The sequence below is a fragment of the Xiphophorus maculatus genome, chromosome 14 (assembly GCF_002775205.1).
Source record: "Xiphophorus maculatus strain JP 163 A chromosome 14, X_maculatus-5.0-male, whole genome shotgun sequence".
Taxonomy (NCBI): Eukaryota; Metazoa; Chordata; class Actinopteri; order Cyprinodontiformes; family Poeciliidae; genus Xiphophorus; species Xiphophorus maculatus.
The window spans coordinates 4,534,629-4,553,748 of NC_036456.1; the positions used below are offsets into that span (position 1 = coordinate 4,534,629).

The window sequence follows — 19,120 nt, forward strand, 5'->3', positions numbered from 1 at the left end:
ATCTCAAACAAATCAGAACACTTTTTGGTTGGTTTTATACCATGTATAACCATTAGAGATGGTAGGAACTTTGATGCCAAGTCTTTAACTGAAGAGAGGAAAAAAATCATTAAACATTGTTCCTAGCTGAGCAGGATCAGTTATGGCTTTTCCTGCTAAGTTCATATTTGTAATTAGTACTTGCATTGGGATTCAGTAAACTGTTTGTTTCCAGATCATCTTACCATTCCCTCCTGTTTCTGACAAAACATTTATGTAATATTTAGCTTTAGATTTGTACACTTTTTTAACTACTCTGTTCCTCAAACTTTTAAAAAGCAGCCAATCTGTGGTCTTTTTGTTTTTAAGAAAAGATTTTAGAGCATAGTCTCTCTTTTTCATCAATAGCCGAATGTCATCCGATACCCAAGGTAGCTGTATTTTTCTTCGTCCCTTCATTTGAGTTTTAAGAAACTTATTCATAATATTACAAACATTAAGAATATAGGTATTGCAGCAATCATTTATCTGATTCTGATTTGAAATGTCATCCCAATTAACCCTTGCAAATTCTGCCTCAAATTTGGGTACATCACTTTCTTGGAATTTGTATTACAATCTGTTTCTGTGTATTATAGCGACTGACAAAACGATTTTGAGGTAATTTTCTTCCACTAACAGTGATTTTGTGGTCGGATAAGCAACCAGCCCTGGCTCACCTCAAAGTTAGTCTGTAGATAGTATAATATGCTGGAAAATGACCATGTCCCAAATAGTTCAGATGAACGGTGATTTCATCTTGAGAGTCCTGTCTTTGTTCAGTTTGAAAAAGGCGGCATAGTAGAAATCCCACAACGAATAGAAGAAACAGTTGAGCTAGAAAGATTTTCAGAAAGTGATGCCGCTTTCCTTGTCTGTTTGAGGCAAGCCTACCATGTGCGGTGTAGAGATTACCGGAAATCCATTGTTGGCTTGTATCTTTGCATTGTTGCTGCATCAATCCGTCAGATAAGTGGTCTTTGCGTTGTTGCTGCGTCAATCCGTCAATTATAATCCTTAGTTAGGATTATACTGGGTATACTGGGCTTTAAAGTTAAAATCGTGGGAGACAAACACGGAGCCCAACCAACCGTGTGTCGCCATTTCTACTGATCAGATTTACATAGGTGTGTACCTTCTATCCTTCCATCACTTCCATCTTCCAACTCTCCACTGGCTTCCCATTTCCACCAGGATCCCTCCTCACAAAAAAATGCATCTATGGAAAAACCCCCAACAATCTCAAAGAACTGCTTAAACTACAAAACACAACTCACTCACTCTGCTCCACCCACTCAAACCTTCTCCACATATCAAAAACCAAACAGAGGACCATGGGGGATAGGGCCTTCTCTGCTGTCTCTCCACATCTATGGACTGTCCCAAAACAACTTTTTCACTCCTGATAAAATTCTCTGAGGGAACCACAATCCACGGACTGCTTTAGAAAAGGGCTTAGGGTTAGGGCATTTCTTTTTAACAACATTATTGGTTCACTCTTCTAGATATTTGTTTTAATCTCTTTTATTTATTAATTTATGTTATTATTTTATTATCCATTGTAATTACTTGGCTTGTTTTTGTCCTTTGAGATCTAAAGATATAAACGATGTTTTTAACGCTTTATGTCAATTCAACACAGCAGAAAAAGGAAATAAAATAAAGACTTTCTGTGAGAGTTTCTCATAGGCATATGGAGCCTGAGAGGTTTAATTCAGAACGCTAACACTCTGATTCGTCTATTGTGTTTAGGGCCAGAGATCAGCTGACAGACGTCATCAAAACTGCTACAAAGTGAGTTATATGCTGAAGCATATAAGTTGACCCAGATGTATTGACATGTCTTAATGGTGGATGGTTCCATCTGCTCCCCAGGGACAGTCCTGTTGTACAGGGCAACTCCATCTTGGCCCTGAGTGGGCTGGCTGCTGTCGTCGCTAAGTATGAGAACAACCTTCCCACCCACAGCAGCGGTGGCATGGGGGTGAGGCTGCTTCAGTGTTTCTGCTTTTACACGAGGCTGAAAGCTACAATTTCCTACACCGATACCAACCTGTGGTTTTTCTTTACCATGGCAAGCTAAAACTGAGTCGGACTTTGACAGTACTAACTCTGTTTGATCTCTGCAGGCTGGCCCAGAGTTTGTGCCTACTCCCAGCTGGATGTGCATGGTCCTGGACACGCTGCTCAGCATCATCAGCAGTGGCTACAAAGCCAAAGGGCAGCTGTTTCCATGGTTCCTGCACGTGAGTTTCATGTCAGAACTTTTTTGTTTTAGTTACATTTAGATTAGGGGTGCACCAATTGCATTTTTCAGACCGATCTATCACCGAAAAGCCTGACCTACGGATTTTGATTTTGATCAATACTGATGTCTTTTATCTGAAAAGATACTAAATATAACAACAAAGTTGATGAGTTGGCAACAGTGAAGTTATTATTAACTGTGCATGTGCAATAGGGCCGGATAATATTGCTGAAAAGCAAATCACAAAATAAGGGTTTGATCAATTGATATTTTGTGTTTAAACATTTTTTTTTGTTTTAAATATTTGAAGTACTGCCAAACTGGTGGTGTGATCTTTCCTGTTTTATCCACAGTTTTCTCTCCACACTGTTTTTTTAATTATTTTTGAGCAGTTATGAGGCATGGTGGTGAAACCTGAAACTGCTGCTGCGCAAGTTACTGAACAGGTTGTTGCTGGGTAACCAAAGAGCGAGTCAATTAGTGGATGCCCCTGTCCTTGCTTGGCTATCCATGAGAGGTTGAGCAGCTAATATCTTTCCTTTGCCAACATCCACCAGTAAGGATTGTAGTTCAGTGAAATATTCTAATAGACATATTATCTATTGACATTGATTATTGTCCAGTCCTAATGTACAGACAGGACCTAGTGGGCGGGCCTGATTATGCATCGTTATTCACTTTGAGGCATTGATGTTCTAAATTTGTTTTAATCATCACAGTCAGTTTGATCACATTTAGTGTCTTGCAAACAAACAGTTTAACTTGATGTAATTGTTTGTTTCAAATAGAATATGTCTGAGTGAATTTTACCAAATCAGGAATGAAGTTGACTTCAAGACCAGTGAATATTAATCACATTATCTCCAGGTTCTTTTACATTAACATTCAAGTATAAATAAGACAATAGATCAAACCTTTCCTGCAAGATTTTTTACTGTGTTATTTATATAGCTGAAAAAAAAAATTCTTAAATATTATCTATTGTTCAAATTAGCCATGGATCCCTTTAAAATACAGGCTGCAAAAAGTTGGTAAGGTACATTATGTGAATTTTGAGGTGTTATTGTGTATGTGTGAATATATAACCCACAGACTTTCATGTGGAAAAAGTTGTAAAATGTCCTTTTCATCTGCTGAAGTGGCTGTAAGCTACTATATCTGTGTTTTTGCTACGCTCGTCCCCAGCGGTCATACTCTGGGGAGAACACGGCCAGCGCCATCGCCCGCTCCTGTGCCAGCCTGGCTCTGTCCCTGCTCGTCCCAGTTCTGGTGATGTGGCAGAAGGATGCTCTGGTCCAGGTCCTCTCAGCTCTGCAGGCCAGCTTGCCGGACGCCCCCTCTGCAGATGACTCCCAGGCTGTCCAGTTCCACTCGGGCCTGGCAGTGGGCATGGTTCTCTCCAGCCTGCACCACCAGAACCTCAGGTATTGGCTCTGAGAAGAGTCCCCAGTTAAACACATGAATGCAACCACTGATCAGTCTGTCTCTACTGTACAGCGATGTCTCTGCCCAGGAGGACACGGATGTCCTGTCCAAGACTCTGGACGCTCTGGAAGGTTGCTGCTTCAACCCCAACCTGGAATACAAGTTAGTGGTCTGGTGCAGACAGGTCCAGAGGACATTCACCAGCAGTAAAATACTAGAAGAAGAAGCATTTTAGGATTCAGTAGATCAGTTTTTCTCCTCAGTATTTTAATGGACAGAAGCTTAAGTGTTTGTTACTCTGAGCTGCAGACGGAGGGCTTCAGTTTGTCTTGGATTTCAGCAAGTAACTAGAGCATTTTTCTGCTTCCTGTTCCTCAGCACTGGATGCGTGCTGGGCCTAGGCCTGGTGCTGTCAGCGCTCTGCAGCAGGGGACGGGTGGAGCAGCAGGTTCATGTCAGCAGAACCCTGGACAAGCTGCTGGACAAGCTGCAAGACAGCAGTGGACAGGGACGCATGCTGCAGGAGGTACATGCTTCCCTCACTGATCCAGTCATGACACTGGCTCTGTTTGTTTTCTACATTGAAATACTTAAGAAGAACCCATCAGTTCATTGTTATGAGTATTTATCAGCCCCAGTGAGCAGTGGTTGACCTGATCTGATCTGTTCCTGCAGGTCCTGTCTTACTCAGTAGCCTGTGTGAGCGTGTCGGCCTTCAGCAGGGGGCTGATCCATGCTGCCAAGGCCGAGGAGGTCCTGAATGCACTGCGCACCCTGACTGAGGAGAGCCAGCAGGTCAGCAAGCCTCACTTCCTGTCAGGGCTGTTGAGTTGTCTGGGATTTATGTATTATTAACAGGTAGAAGGTACCATTTTTATGATTGCCAGAATATTTTGAAGGTTAAAGCTTGATGTTCAGATCTTTGCTGAGGGAGTTCAGATCAATGGATGAGATCAGTTTCTCATGCAAGTATCGACCTATCACTGATCTCCCAAAATTATGGAAACGAGGGTTGATTATCGGCCGGCCGATTTCTTGGTGCACCCCAGCTTTATTTTAAATTTATTTTTACTGCACTTTATTCTTATCTAATCAAAATCATAACGATAGGTTAAAAGCAGACAGGACGTTGAGCTAATGTACATAGAAAGTGTTATTTTGAGGCGTTCTGATGCTTCTCTACTGTCTCCAGACTCCAGGCTTCTCATTGGCTCTTGGGCTGGTGGTTCACGGCCTATCAGTGTCCGGCCATGGGAAAGCAGAGAACATTTACCCTCGCCTGCTGGCTGCTTGGATCAAAATCCTGCTGGCTGAGGTACAACACATGAATCAGCATTCCTCATATCGTACCCTGATCAGACCTGCAGCTGCAAGATCTACATTCTGGTTTGGTCCAATTAAAGTCATGCAGACCCTGTCTTTGTATTTCAGGGATGTCCCACCATGCAGCGCTTGGCTGCTGCCAACGGGCTGGTGGCTTTAGTGGGGTCAGAGAGCTGCCTGATTCAGGTAGGAGCTGAGAGCCAGTCATGAGCCACCTGCAGGCTGAAGGTGAGTCCAGCTGTTCACCAGGAATAATCACTGTTGTGTTTTTACAGTACCAGAGTGAATTGGAGCTTTCCGTCCAGCAGCAGAACAGACTCAACGAGGTCATCCGTGCTATAACCCAGGTAACAACTATTTTCTTCTTAGCATGCTTATTAGCATCCAGGTTGGCTATGAAATATGGGTGCACCCATAAATCGGCCTTGATTTCTTTAATTTTGGGAGATCAGCGACCAGTCTCTGCTTAATGAGAATATCACTTCCACCTCTTCTTAATGGCAATAAAAAGTTTAACTGATGGTATGAAGTTAGCTTTAATACAAATCTTTAAAGTTGTTCTTGTTACAACTCCACTTTCTTTCCCACTGACACCACCGCCGTTGAACTAAAATACAACATAAACTTAAATGAGATGGTGTAATGAGTACAATAACGACATAAAATTGCTATAAAAACATACCTAGCCGGCTGCCCCTTCTCATTTCTTCCTTCTTCAGAGGAAGAAATTCCTCCTATCGTACCCTGATCAGACCTGCAGCTGCAAGATCTACATTCTGGTTTGGTCCAAAGTTTGGACCTCATTTCTTCTTTAGAGGAAGAAATGAGGTCAAACAAATTCTTTAAACTTAAATTGCCTTTTCTGCAGTCATGCTTTCATACTACATGCATCTTTTTTCTAGTGTCCCTGCGAACATGCTGAATTCCACTTCCAACATAAAACCTTTCAAACTAAATGTCATAATAACAAAAATATATTAAATAAAACATAAACTAAAATTGTGGCAGTAAAAGAGAACCTGATCTGATCTATATCTGAAAATTAGCCCATATCCCCTTTTGCTTACCCAATTGTTGCCAGTTTTGCGACTTTGTGGCTACATTTAACAACTTTTCAGACAAAAAAAATCCGAATGGACACTCCAAGCTTTTTAAAGCTCTGTGATTGGCCAGAATATTACTGAATATTATCTCCTCTTGGTTTAGTGTCAGTAATTATTTCCTTTTTCCTCTAATGGCCATCATGCAGGAGAACAGTACATTGTTTCTGTTTTTTTGTTGCAGGTCATCACCTTCTCTGGAGCCATGGGGCTGCAGGCTAACAGTGCCTGTCTGATTGGCCATCTGCACCTGGCCCACATGTCCACCAGCCACAGTCACACCACAGGTACACTAAGCTGTTTCATGCTTCCGATCGCTGATTATTGGCATTTTATTGGATTTTAATGTAACACCAACACAACACAAGAAATAGGATGGATAGTTTTCAAATAATTTATCTTGCAAAAAAAAAAAGAAAATGGGAAAAGAATAGTGTGCAGACTAAACAAATATTATTGAACCTTCAGAAGTCAACTAAGTAAATGCAGCTAATCTGTTTCCAGTCTCAGAACATTGTTAGAGAACAAACAGCACCATGGAGACCAAGGAACCCAGCAGACAGTTCAAGGTCAGAGGTCAGAAGAAAGAAGCATGGTTAAGGATGGTCATGCAATCATGAGCTCTGCTGGTTTGCTTCTCCGTCTCAGTTGTTCTTAATACTGAATTTATTTACGTGAAACCTCTATCTTTAAACTTAGCCACGCATAACATAGCAGATAAGTGCATGGCACAGTGCAGTCTTTGTAGAAATAGAACATCTTCGCTGAGTAATATCGACGGATCCAAACAACCACCTCTCAAAATGGTGGCTGATAAGGAGGAAACCAACTGGCTTGAATCTGTGATATTGTCGATGCGAGAAAGAAGATTTCTCCAAACAGACCGAAGGCAAGATGGTCAGCATTCAGGCCGCACTTACAAAGATTGAAATGTCACTTTAAACTTTGTCGGAGCAAGTTGAGGAGATGGAAGGGTGAGTCTCGGCCAATAAGAAAATGTGTGCGACGCTCTGAAACACCTGGACAAGACGGAGTAGAAGCTGTTGTATTTAAAGACAAACTAGATGATCTTGATAAGTGGAATAGGAGAAATAATATATGAATTTTCAACATGTCCAAGAAGTCAGAAGGCTGGAATCCTACTGCTTTTCTCCAGCAGATTATTCCACTGATCGTCCATCTTGTTACCTTCAACATACATGTCTTTGAAACATGTCACCGGCTCGATAAAGTCTTTGGTAGGCAGATGTCAGTATGGACTAATCCAGTGTTTTGAAGCGAAATTGTGCAGCAAATTTTGCTTAGAAAGTGCCTGACCTTTCCGTGAGCCCGCATAGCAAACAAAAAGGCTATTTGTCTTTTGGATATATATGACCAGGAGGATACCGGCCAGACTGTGTGGCCCGAAAGGGGCGCGATGACCTGGCCCCAGTCTCGAGCCCATTTCCCTCATCTGGAGCGATCTCTGAACCGGCACCAGACCTTGGGGCTCAATGAAAGAAGTAGATGGGCACGACGACCTCCATGAAGGACCCACATCTGCCCAATTGCCAATTGGTTGGCAATCACGTCTGTGAAGCCCTGCCAGCTGCTGCCGTGTACAAGAGGCCTGAGCTGTCCAAGGCGTCTAGTGTTGCAGAGCTGAAAAGTTCCCCTGGAACTACAGGCAGGGCCCGGAGGGTTCTCCTACAAGGCTCAGTAAATGGCTACTGCAACAACCAGACCTGGCGACGAGTATGAACCATTGTGGAGAGTGTGTGTCCAAGCTCCTTCGTCATGCAGGCCTTTGTCATAAGAGCAAAGGCCTACAGAGATGGATCAACCAGGCCTTGGGTGGAGTGGTCCAGTGGAACGGATTCCGAAGAGGAAGACAGGGCCAGCATCAGATGGGAGAGAGTGTTCCCAATTCGGCCCATGCGGGCCCCAGAGTCATTGGCACTTAGACCACGGACAACAGGCATTGGGCCACAAAGTCTCATCAGGCGGTATAATAAGAGAGGCAATCGCCGGTTCCACAGCCGGCAGCTGCCCTAAGCCAACCCTGGGTGCCCCCTGCATGGCCGCCAGGGCCCTGACATCCGTTGTCAGACGTGAAAACACCTTGGTGTCTGACCAGCAGGCATGAAGGTCCCATATATATACTTCCGAAGGAGGAAACATAAAAGCAGCTTCTGATCTACTGCGCCTAAAGAAAGGCACTAGAAGCTGCAGGTTGGGCCTGAGGAACACCAATCTGGAAACGGGCAAGAACAATAAAATCAATCAACTCCACGGGCACGTGCAGGAGGCGTGAGCCCCCCTTCCCCTATTATCCCTGATGCCCCAGTGCCCTTTTTTGAAATATTTTTTAACAGTTTGTGCATCAGGAGGCCTGTTTGTGACCCTCAACAATAATATTTAGCTAAAAATAACAATTTAGCAAAATAAATGAGTTTGGCTGCCCTCGGTCTAATAATGACTGAGGATTCTCAGTGCCTCTGCCTCCATGTTGTTAAGACACCGGGCCCATGGTGAGGAGGAGGGGGGGTTTAACTGCAGTCTCTAACTATCAAATTATGGTCAAACACATATATTTTTTTCATCATACACTTGTTTGTGGTTAAAACAGTGGGTCTGATGTTAAAGTTATGAAAACCTTCAGCGCGACTACAGCCTCTGCTCCACCCACTGAGACGCCCACTATTCCGAAATATTATCTCTGAAAACTGTGCTCTATTTTCCTTCTACTTCATTATTCTAAATTTATGTTGCAGTTTGTTGGTCTCACAGAAATTCCTCAGAAATGTGTTGAACTTTGTAGTTTAGAAGCGAAGATAATGAATGCTTGAATGAGGCCTATTGCTGTAGCAATGCTCCGATCTGTGGTTCTTCTGTCTCTCCCCATCAGTTCCTCAGGACTTCAACTACCTCCCAGAGAGCAGCATCATCAGATCCATAATTGACTTCCTCACTGAAGCTGGAAGGAAAGGTGTGTTCTCCTGAACAGGTGTGTGTGTGTGTGTGCGTGTGGGTGTGTGTGTGTGTGCGTGTGTGTGTGTGTGTGTGTGCGCGCGCGCGTGCGTGCGTGTGTGTGTGGGTGTGTGTGTGTGTGTAACTATGTGTAACTATGCAATGTGAGATCTGGGTTGTGACTGCGGCTGCAGGTCCAGAGTTTTCCCCGCCTGCTCTGGTCCGGACTGCCCTGACTTCAATGGCGTCAGTAGGAGCTGGTTTCCAGTTCCCCCCCATTAACTGGAGCGCTGTCCTGTCCCCACTGATGAGGCTCAGCTTTGGTAACTCCTCCTGCTTCCCCCCCCTTCCCCCTCCCACACACACCTACCTCTCACATGCTCTACAGGTGACCACAGGGTGTGGTTTGACTTTGACAGGGGAAGGCGTCCAGCATCAGTGTGTAGTCCTGGCGGCGTCCCAGGCCCAGTCCTCCCAGAGTGCGTCCCTCTTCCTGGGGTCCTGGCTGTCACCGCCACTCGTCCACAGCCTCAGTGTTGGTTATTCCTGTCCTTTTCATCATGGCTGCAGCGAGATACAAGCAGAGCTTTCATATGACTTCCTCTCCCCCCCTGCAGCATCACACTTGGGCCCACCTCTACCAGACACTGGGTGTGTGGATGAAGCAGGTGGCAGAGGACAAGCTGCAGATGTATGTGCAGAACCTGGGCCTGCAGCAGTTCCAAAGGCGCTCCCTGTGTGTCTCTCTGCTGCGGGGCATGGCTCAGGCCATGGCCCTCCCTAACCCCCCCAGCCACTGCTGGACCACCCTCTGCTCCTCCGTCGAGATGGCCTTCAGCCTCCTGCCCAGCCACATCCAGGTGGGGTCAACTCTCTTTTACAGCTCCACCCTATTACAGCTTCACCTTGGAACAACACCTTGTTGCCATAGTTACACATTGGAACACATCCACAACTGAATAGAGGATGAACCTTCTGCTGCCTCACCAAGCAGGATGAGGACATGACTTTTTAAAGTTTAGACTTTTTATAATATCAGTAATGGTAGTGTTTTTTGTTGATACGTTCTGCTTCATACACATAGCAAACACTAACAAATTTTTGTAGTAATCGATTATTCTGATTATTAATCTGACAAGATTGCCACATTATACAGATTTTTCACTGAATTGAACAATTCAACCATTTTTGTGTACAATAGAAATATATTATAAGATGCTAATTTAAAAAAAAAATCAATTCATTTTTAAATAATAAAATTAAAATGCTTAAAATGCAAAAATGGCATTCCTATAGTGAATTTGAAGCAGGTGAAAATTAAACTGCCACTTGAGGAGTTTTGGGTAGAACATATTTACAGCCAGAACAAGTACCCCGAGGCTGTTCACATCGTCTCTGGGGACTTTAATCATGCTGATCTGAAATCAGTCCTCCCCAAATTCCATCAACACATAAAGTGCACAACCAGGGGTGATAAAACTCTGGACAAGCTGTACACAAACATCAGACAGGCATACAGGGCTAAACCCTTAGCACACCTTGGCCAGTCTGATCACATGTCCCTGCTACTGATCCCTGCTTACACCCCCCTGTGGAAACGTATCCCCAGTACAACCCGGACTGTCACCATCTGGCCTGAGGATGCCTCTCACCAACTACAGGACTGCTTCCAGAGAACTGACTGGGAGGTTTTTGCACATCAGGACCTGGAGAACTACACCTCAGCAGTCTTGGACTACATCAGGTTCTGCACGGACAATGTCACCAGGAACAGACTCATGAGGATCTATCCGAATAGGAAACCCTGGATGACTAAGGAGGTCTGGGGCCTCTTGAAAGCCAGGAACGCTGCTTTCAGGTCTGGGGACAAAGCACTCTACAGTTCTGCCAGAGCCAACCTGAGAAGAGGCATCTGCCAAACTAAGGCATCATACAGAGGGAGAATAGAGAAGCAGCTCAGGAGCAACAACATCAGGCAGGTGTGGCAGGGTGTCCAGCACATTACAAGCTACAGATCCAGCAACCAGCCATGCACGGAGGGAACCACTTCCCTGGCAGAGGAGATAAATATCTTCTTTGCCCGCTTTGAGGTGACACCTACCACAGCTCCATCACACCTGCCTGTCCACAGCAGCTCTGCTCTCACAGTAGAGGAGTGTGAGGTGAGGCAGGTGATGAGGAAGGTGAACCCAAGGAAGGCTGCGGGACCTAACGGTGTGTCGGGACGGGTGCTTAAAGACTGTGCAGACCAACTGGCTGGAATCTTCACAAAGATTTTTAACCAGACCCTGTCTCAAGCCACTGTCCCTCCCTGCCTAAAGTCCTCTACCATTGTCCCCCTGCCGAATAGAACCAACATCAACACCCTGAACGACTACCGTCCAGTGGCACTCGCACCGATCATCATGAAGTGCTTCGAGAGACTGGTGCGGAGTCACATCCTCGCTGGCCTGCCTGCTGAACTGGACCCTCTCCAATTTGCCTACAAAGCAAAGAAGTCCACAGAGGACGCTGTATCCACTGCACTTCATGCCACCCTGACCCACTTAGAGAAGTAGGGGAGCTACGTTAGAATGCTCTTTATGGACTTCAGCTCAGCATTTAATACTATACTTCCCCAACGTCTGGTGTCCAAGTTAGTAAACCTTGGGCTCCCATCAGCCACCTGCAGTTGGATCCTGGACTTCCTAACAGGTCGCTCCCAGAGGGTCAGACTGGGCCCCCACACCTCCACTGCTCTGAGCCTGAACACCGGATCGCCACAGGGTTGCGTGCTCAGCCCACTTCTCTACACCGTCTACACTCATGACTGTGTCTCCAACCACCTCAGCAACAAGATCATAAAGTTTGCAGATGACATGACTGTTGTTGGTCTCATCTCAGGCGGGAAGGGGGAGCTGGAGTACAGGGATGAGGTGAAGCGGCTGTCAGAGTGGTGCAAAGTCAATAACCTGCTCCTCAACATCTCCAAAACAAAGGAGCTGGTGATCGACTTCCGGAAGAACAAAACGGACATCCACCCTCTCACCATCAGTGGGACCTGTGTAGAGAGGGTCCCAGTGTTCAGGTTTCTGGGCATGGAGTTGGAGGACAAGCTAACCTGGAGCACCAACACCAAGGAGCTGTTGAAAAAGGCACAGCAGAGACTGTACTTTCTGAGAATACTCAAGAAGAACCGTCTCCCCTCAGACCTGCCTAAGGCCTTCTATTACTGCTCCATAGAGAGTGTGCTCACGTACAGTCTGTGTGTCTGGTACGGCAGTAGCACATCCGCGGACAAGAAGGCGCTCCAGAGGGTTGTTAGGGCAGCAGAGAGAACCATAGGCTGCCCCCTCCCCACTATGGAACAGATTTACACTTCCAGGCTCCACAAGAAAGTTTTGGACATTTTAAATGACTCTTCACACCCTGGCCATGGTCTCTTCCAGCTGCTGCCATCAGGCAAGAGATACAGACCAATAAAAACCAGGACAAATCGCCTAAAAAACAGTTTTTACCCAATGGCAATCATGGCACTAAATTCAGAGGCATAAGAACTTCTGCTCTTGACACCACTTTGTTAAAAATGTAAATTCTGTTGCGACATCTCCAGGCGCTGCAACCATCTTCTGATGTCTATTTATTTCTAATTTTGTACTATTTATTTCTTTATCTTTTTTATGTATGTATGTATATGTATATTGTATATTATGTGTATACACATAACCTGCATTTTAACTCGAGTTGAGCAAATCTCAATCTCGTTGTAATCTGTTGATGACAATGACAAATAAATCTTATCTTATCTATCTTATCTTATCAAAGGTGTTTTTATCTGAAATGCAAAATATATATATTTATTGCACAGTTTTGGCTTATTTACTGTACTGGGTGTGTTGTTTCAGTAAAATGCCTTTTTGAGTCTGTATTCACCAGTTAATGATTAATTGATAGTAAATTAGTTGACTATTATTCAATAATCAATTCATCACAGTGAATCCGATTATTCTCTGCCCTTATCAGTATATAGCTAAGAAACAGGATTCATGTTTTTTTTTTCTCAAACTAAGATGGCTGTCCTCTTCTTGGTGGTGGCAGTCAAAGGCCATTTGAAAGCATGTTCATGTTTTCAAATGGTCTAGTCAAAGTGGAGAGTGCTCCTTAAAGTGGAGCAGCCAAAGCAAATGAAGCGGATTAGAAGGGCTGTGAACAACTGTGTCATCCTGGACATGTTACTGTGAAACATGATATCGAGCTGTTAGCATGACATGACAGTCATGAGACTGTAATACAGCAAGTCTTCAGTCAGAGGCCTATTCAGAAAACTGACTGCTACTGGAGATCCTTCTTTTCTGCAGGTGATATGAGTTATGACATTTAATTTCCCTTTGACTATTTTTGAATCAAATCTGTATCCTTTAGCTGCCACCTGTTGTAACGAGACAAACGAGAAGGGATGTGCATACTTTGACAAAGCACTGAAGTCTGTCTATTTTTTGTGTCTCTGTGTTTTGGGAACAAAGTTTCTGTATAACAAATTTAATCAGAGAAATCAAAGATCAAAACAAGAATGCTGTTCAGCTCCGGGTATTTGTTCTTGTCTCAGGATGCTGAGGTGGATCTGTATGTGGGTGTGGCCAGGTGTCTGTCTGAAATGTCCGACACAGAGATCGACAGGATCGTTCAGGTGTCAGAGGTCAGTGTGGGGTCAGAGATCAGTGTGGTGTCAGGAAGTGACAGCAATTGCTCTGTGAGTAAAGTTGAGCATTTGTGTGAATCTCAGGCTCAGGTGGAAAAAGCCTGCTTCGTCTTGGCATTCCTCACCTCTCAGGGCAGACTTCCGCTGCTCAGCCTCAATGATGTCATCACCGGCGTGCTCTGCGGTTGGTCGAGCTGCAGACTGGGCTGGATCCTCTTGCAGGCCTTTTATCAGTGCCGACTGACTGCTGGCACCAGTACAGGTCAGAGTGCAGCTCTGTTGGTAACAGCGGCTCTACTGTCTAAGTTTGGGTGTTGAGCATTCCTGCTTCTCCCTGCAGGCGTCTCCAAGCGCATGGAGTGGCTGCTGGAGCTGATGGGACACATCCGGAACATCGGCTATGGAGCGACCTCCATCAGCTGTGGAGACACCAAGAAGGTAGGGTCCAGTCCAGTCAGGTCCGGTCCATTCCGGCGCCGCACCACACATCCGGTGTTATAGATTAACTGGTGGCTAACTTAACTGGTTGAAACCTATGCGCACCGCAGATGTTTCTAAATTGTAGGTGGCTGTGTTGATGCCTGTTGAAAAATGCTACTTGTGTGACAAAACCGTTTGCAAAACTTTACTATAAATCCCATTTGAAGCAAATATGTTTAATGTTGCATTTGAAAATTATGTTTCAAAACAAGTTTCTACAGAGCAGCGTTCAGTGCACTTCGAAAACACCGCATTGGAGCATAACCAGATCAATGAGTAACACGACAATCCCATTCACATTCAGGTTCACCAGAATAAATTAATTCCAACTCATGAATAGACACAATGTAAACATAAGTGGAAGGTTTCTGCTTTTTGTAACCACCACTTATCAGAAAAACATTGGAATTGACTCAAGTATCTGTAATGTGAGTTGCTTAACACTTCTAGCCTAGTGTGTGTTTTTGGCTCAGATCCTACAATGCAACCGCACTGTTTCTGAACTTTCTTTTAAACAATGAGGTTGGTGTCATCATATTTAATAAAATTTAAATCACATACCAATGTGTGTTGCTTGTGGTGTTTACGTGTCCAAATAGAGAGGAATATCAAGTAATGTCGATAAGTTATACTGCAATAAAATCTCATCTAAATGATAAAAAGTTAACAGCCAATGTTGCAGCTGGTGGTGATATCCAAATTGACAAACCAAAATTATAATAATAAATGTTCCTACATTACTGTCAGATACCACCAACAGATTATGAGCCATAAATACAGTATTTTTCCGTGTGTTCTCTACTGGGAAACAGTTTACAAGTTGTCCCCTTACAGGTGACAAGGGGAAATAAACTTAAAACCAAAACGAGCCGCATTAAGACTTGGATTAACTAACGGGGTCCTCAATGCAGATGTTTGTAAAAAATTAGGTGGCTGTGTCGTTTCCTGATCAAAACGCGACAAACGTAAATAAACGGATTAGAAAATGTCTCTTTCTCTATGATCTCTTCAAAACAATTATAATTCTTTGTATGTGAAGGAATATTCAAGAATATATTGAAATATCACCAAAATATACCACACTTCAAAAGGAGACTGTGCTTTGTACAGAATTTGTACTTTCACCCATTGTTAGGAGTACTGACGATTATTTTACATCTTCTCAGTCCTATATTGACTGACATGTAGGCCTGTCCTGATAAACAATAAATCAATTAATTTAATTATCAGCTTTATCGTTTCTTCCGGCCTTTTTCTCTTTCTGTTGATGACACTGAATGAAAAAAGGCTAAACTGTGGTGCTCTCCACTGACAACCTGTCACATTCAACAGGCTGTGTTAAGTTCCCAGTCGGGGAAAACCCTGATTTAGATCGGAGCGGCCATGACGACCTACCGTAACACAACACGCTACAATCAGGGCAAAAAAATCGTGTAGTGTGAACTATTGCATTAGGTAGTTGATGTGCCCATCTTCTCTATTTAAATCTAATGATTACTGAAGGGCAATATAATATACAGACTTCATAATCTGCACTCTTTTGGTTGAATGCAGTATTTATTTACACTTTGTCTTTATGTTATTTAGTTTTATTCAAGTACATTTTTTGTTAATGGAGACTGGTGATCTATTTTATTTTTGTTTTTGGTTGTTTTGTTTATTCTGTTAATCAGTTCCAGTGTTAAGTGTTCTTTTGAAAATAAAGTGCATCTATCTTTGGCAGGAAATCACATGCATTATTACGTAATTTCCGTTAAATCAGTGTAATCAGTGAGCTGTGTCACATACAGAAGTATGCTGATGACACAGCCATAGTCGGATGTATCAGGGACGACAGAGAGGACGAGTATCGCTGTCTGGTGAGGGACTTTGCTCTCTGGTGCCACACAAACCACCTGGAACTCAACATCGCTAAGACGAAGGAGCTGGTTATAGACTTTGGGAGGTCCAGACCAAAGCCGAGACTAGTCGCATTAGAGGGAACTGAGGTTGAGGTCGTGGACTCCTACAAATACCTCGGGCTGTGGCTGGACAGTAAACTGGATTGGTCAAAACACACTAGCCACCTGTATGGGAAAGTGCAGAGCAGGATGTACTTCCTTAGGAGACTGCGGTCCTTTAACATCTGCAGCAAACTGCTCTGGATGTTCTACCAGTCTGTGATTGCCAGTGTCCTCTTCTACACCGTGGTGTGCTGGGGAGGCAGCATATCCAAGAAGGACACGTCCAGACTGGACAAACTGACCAGGCGTGCCGGCTCTGTGGTCGGCATGAAGCTGGGCTCTCTGGTGACGGTGGCAGAGGCGAGGACACTGAACAAACTGCTGGACATCATGAACGATAGCAGCCACCCTCTACACGCCGTCATCAGCAGCCAGAGGAGCCTGTTCAGTGACAGACTGCTGCTTTCCAAGTGCCGGACCAATAGATTTAAGAACTCTTTTGTCCCCCATGCCTTCAGACTGTACAATTCCTCATTGGGAGGGGGTGACACAGGACAGAGGGTGGAAGGAGTAGTGACCCCTTGTATTTTTCTCCATACTTATCAGGTCAAACCACATAGTGCAATACGATATCACTGGTCAATCTATCCACCAAATTCTTATATTTCTTTTGTGTTGTATTTATATTTACTTATATTTTTATATTCTATATTCTTATTCCTTGTTTCTTGCATAATTTAAGGTTTTTCTTGCATAATTTAAGGTTTTGGTTACTCACATTTGGTGTGTACCTTAGTATTTAATTTGTATTTTGTATTCTTTTGCACTTTTGCTTACTGTGTGTTATCTTTGTTTTTTGCCTGGGAGCTGCTGGTAACTTCAATTTCCTGAGGGAGTCTTCCCAAGGGATCAATAAAGTACAAGTCTAAGTCTAAGTAAAAAGGTCTTTAAACAATATTATCGTTTATCGCAATAATTTTTGAGACAATTAATCGCTCAGCAAAATTTGTTATCTGACAGGCCTACTGACATGTTCTGCAAATGTGTTAATAAATGTAAACAGTTATATCATGCAAACTAATTCCTTGCTCATTTAATGGAAGCCACGTTATTTCGTTTGCACCTTAACTGACCTGCAGACGCAAAGCTGTGCAATTTAGTAATTTCACAATATTCTTGCAGTTAAAAGTTTGCCTGGCAAACCTGTTAAACGATATTACCTCCAAAACGTTGGCAGCAAGTGAATATAATTTTTTTTAGGCAATAAAATAAACTGGTCCAAAAAGTGAATCAGACGACATCTCTAACTGGACTTGTACCAGCAGTCGCTGAGCTCCAAGAGTGCTGTTTTATCCACTAAACTATATCGGCCAACGGAAGTGCAATAATCCTACCCGTTATTGATTCTGATCTAACGGATGCCCTGCGCTTTAAGAGGGTAACCTGGGTTAACTGGTGACACTTTCAGAACCTCCGTTTGAGTGAAGATTTTAACCCATTTCTGATGTAAAAGTATATAAAACAATTGTTTTTTCAGGGTGTCTTTTATGGTTGAGTATTAGAGTCACTTGATGAAAAGAATAAAGATGTTTAGTTAAATTACGAGAAAAAAATATCAACAATAAAGAAGAAATGACACTGCCACATAGATCTGCGGTAGCCATGTTATCTGTAAATGAACTAGGAAATAAACTATAACATGTTACAAAAAGTGTTTAAAAAGATTTTGCTATTGTTTCTGTGGATATCTAATTGAAATATACAATATGAGGGAGATGTGAAAAACAACATAGCCAGTCGATCTTTTTAAACATTTTATTTTTAATCCCATGGCTCTTCAACATTTATGTCAGCTTTCAGGGATTAATCTTTGCTTTGAAATCTGTTTATGGCATCTTGAGATCTATTTCGATCTTCCTTTGACGAGTCTCAACCTCTGAAGCAACACAAATCAGGACAAGTTCTGTGTAATTTACATGTTTTGGTGATTTTGCAGACTAATGTAAAAAAAAAAAAAGGCAACATACCATATAAGACCAATAAAAGTCTTTCTAATTAGTTATTCCCGGGATCGTAATGGGTGTCTTACGGAATTGGATAGTATTTTTGCAAACATTTGTAGTTTTTTAAGCTTATCGCATTATTTATTTCCTGGTTCGGTAAAGGGGTCCGGAAAAGCCACGCGCTCAGAAACATCTGTCTCTCCCAGATGCCGTCACCAGTTAATTTAGCCACCAGTTAATCTATAACACCGGTCGGTGCTGTTCTTCCACGTTGTATGTAGTGAAAATAGTCTCAAAATGAATGTCTGTGTGTAAAAGTATCTGTGCGTGTGTAATACTAGATTTGTAACTCGTGTAACACTAAAAATACACGGACTTCGCTACGAACAGCTAAAGTACCACAGTTCACATAAACATTAGCTCCCGCTAACAGAAACGTATGAGGAGGGCAGAGTATCAGACACATAAAAAGTAATCTGAAATTATTTATAATTACTCGATGTCTCATTATAATCGGAGAGCAAAGTCTGCAGGTTTAACTTCTATTTACTTCTGAGGGCAGACCACCGGGACGCTCCATCTTGTTTCTTGGTTTGCCTGCCTATTTTTCCAGCCAGCGAACCATTCCGCCACCCAGTGGTCATTTTTCAGACCACGTAGTCTCCTGTACCGCTCAAAAATGCACAATATGTCTATAAATCATTTTGGAATATTATAAGGAAGTGCTGAGATATGCCATTTTCCACTGAACTAACGTATTTGCCACTTCTACACAATAACAGTGAGAAACGTTTAGAGGATAAAAACACCAGACTCAGAGCAAAAATCAGCTTTCTACTAGCATGTAAACGCACCATCTACACACAAATCTGGGAACTCCGGAAGTGTGAAATGAGTCTCTAAAATACTCGTGCACTCGTAACTGGATCTGTACAAATGCAGTTTTGTGTGTG

General features: G+C 43.3%; 1 protein-coding gene across 2 annotated transcripts in view; it reads left to right on the forward strand.

Moving 5' to 3' along the window:
- The window catches only part of focad (focadhesin), a 78,042-nt gene that overhangs the window by 55,870 nt on the left and 3,052 nt on the right, over positions 1-19,120 (forward strand). For both annotated transcript variants that reach the window (XM_023345616.1, XM_023345617.1), the window contains 18 exons: positions 1,771-1,812; positions 1,894-2,002; positions 2,148-2,264; positions 3,452-3,690; positions 3,764-3,853; positions 4,070-4,217; positions 4,367-4,486; positions 4,884-5,006; positions 5,123-5,200; positions 5,290-5,361; positions 6,299-6,401; positions 9,002-9,082; positions 9,258-9,386; positions 9,483-9,598; positions 9,681-9,923; positions 13,649-13,738; positions 13,826-14,003; positions 14,082-14,179. In XM_023345616.1, the coding sequence (XP_023201384.1) occupies positions 1,771-1,812; positions 1,894-2,002; positions 2,148-2,264; positions 3,452-3,690; positions 3,764-3,853; positions 4,070-4,217; positions 4,367-4,486; positions 4,884-5,006; positions 5,123-5,200; positions 5,290-5,361; positions 6,299-6,401; positions 9,002-9,082; positions 9,258-9,386; positions 9,483-9,598; positions 9,681-9,923; positions 13,649-13,738; positions 13,826-14,003; positions 14,082-14,179 (2,176 nt within the window). The remainder of the gene's footprint in view (positions 1-1,770; positions 1,813-1,893; positions 2,003-2,147; positions 2,265-3,451; positions 3,691-3,763; positions 3,854-4,069; positions 4,218-4,366; positions 4,487-4,883; positions 5,007-5,122; positions 5,201-5,289; positions 5,362-6,298; positions 6,402-9,001; positions 9,083-9,257; positions 9,387-9,482; positions 9,599-9,680; positions 9,924-13,648; positions 13,739-13,825; positions 14,004-14,081; positions 14,180-19,120) is intronic.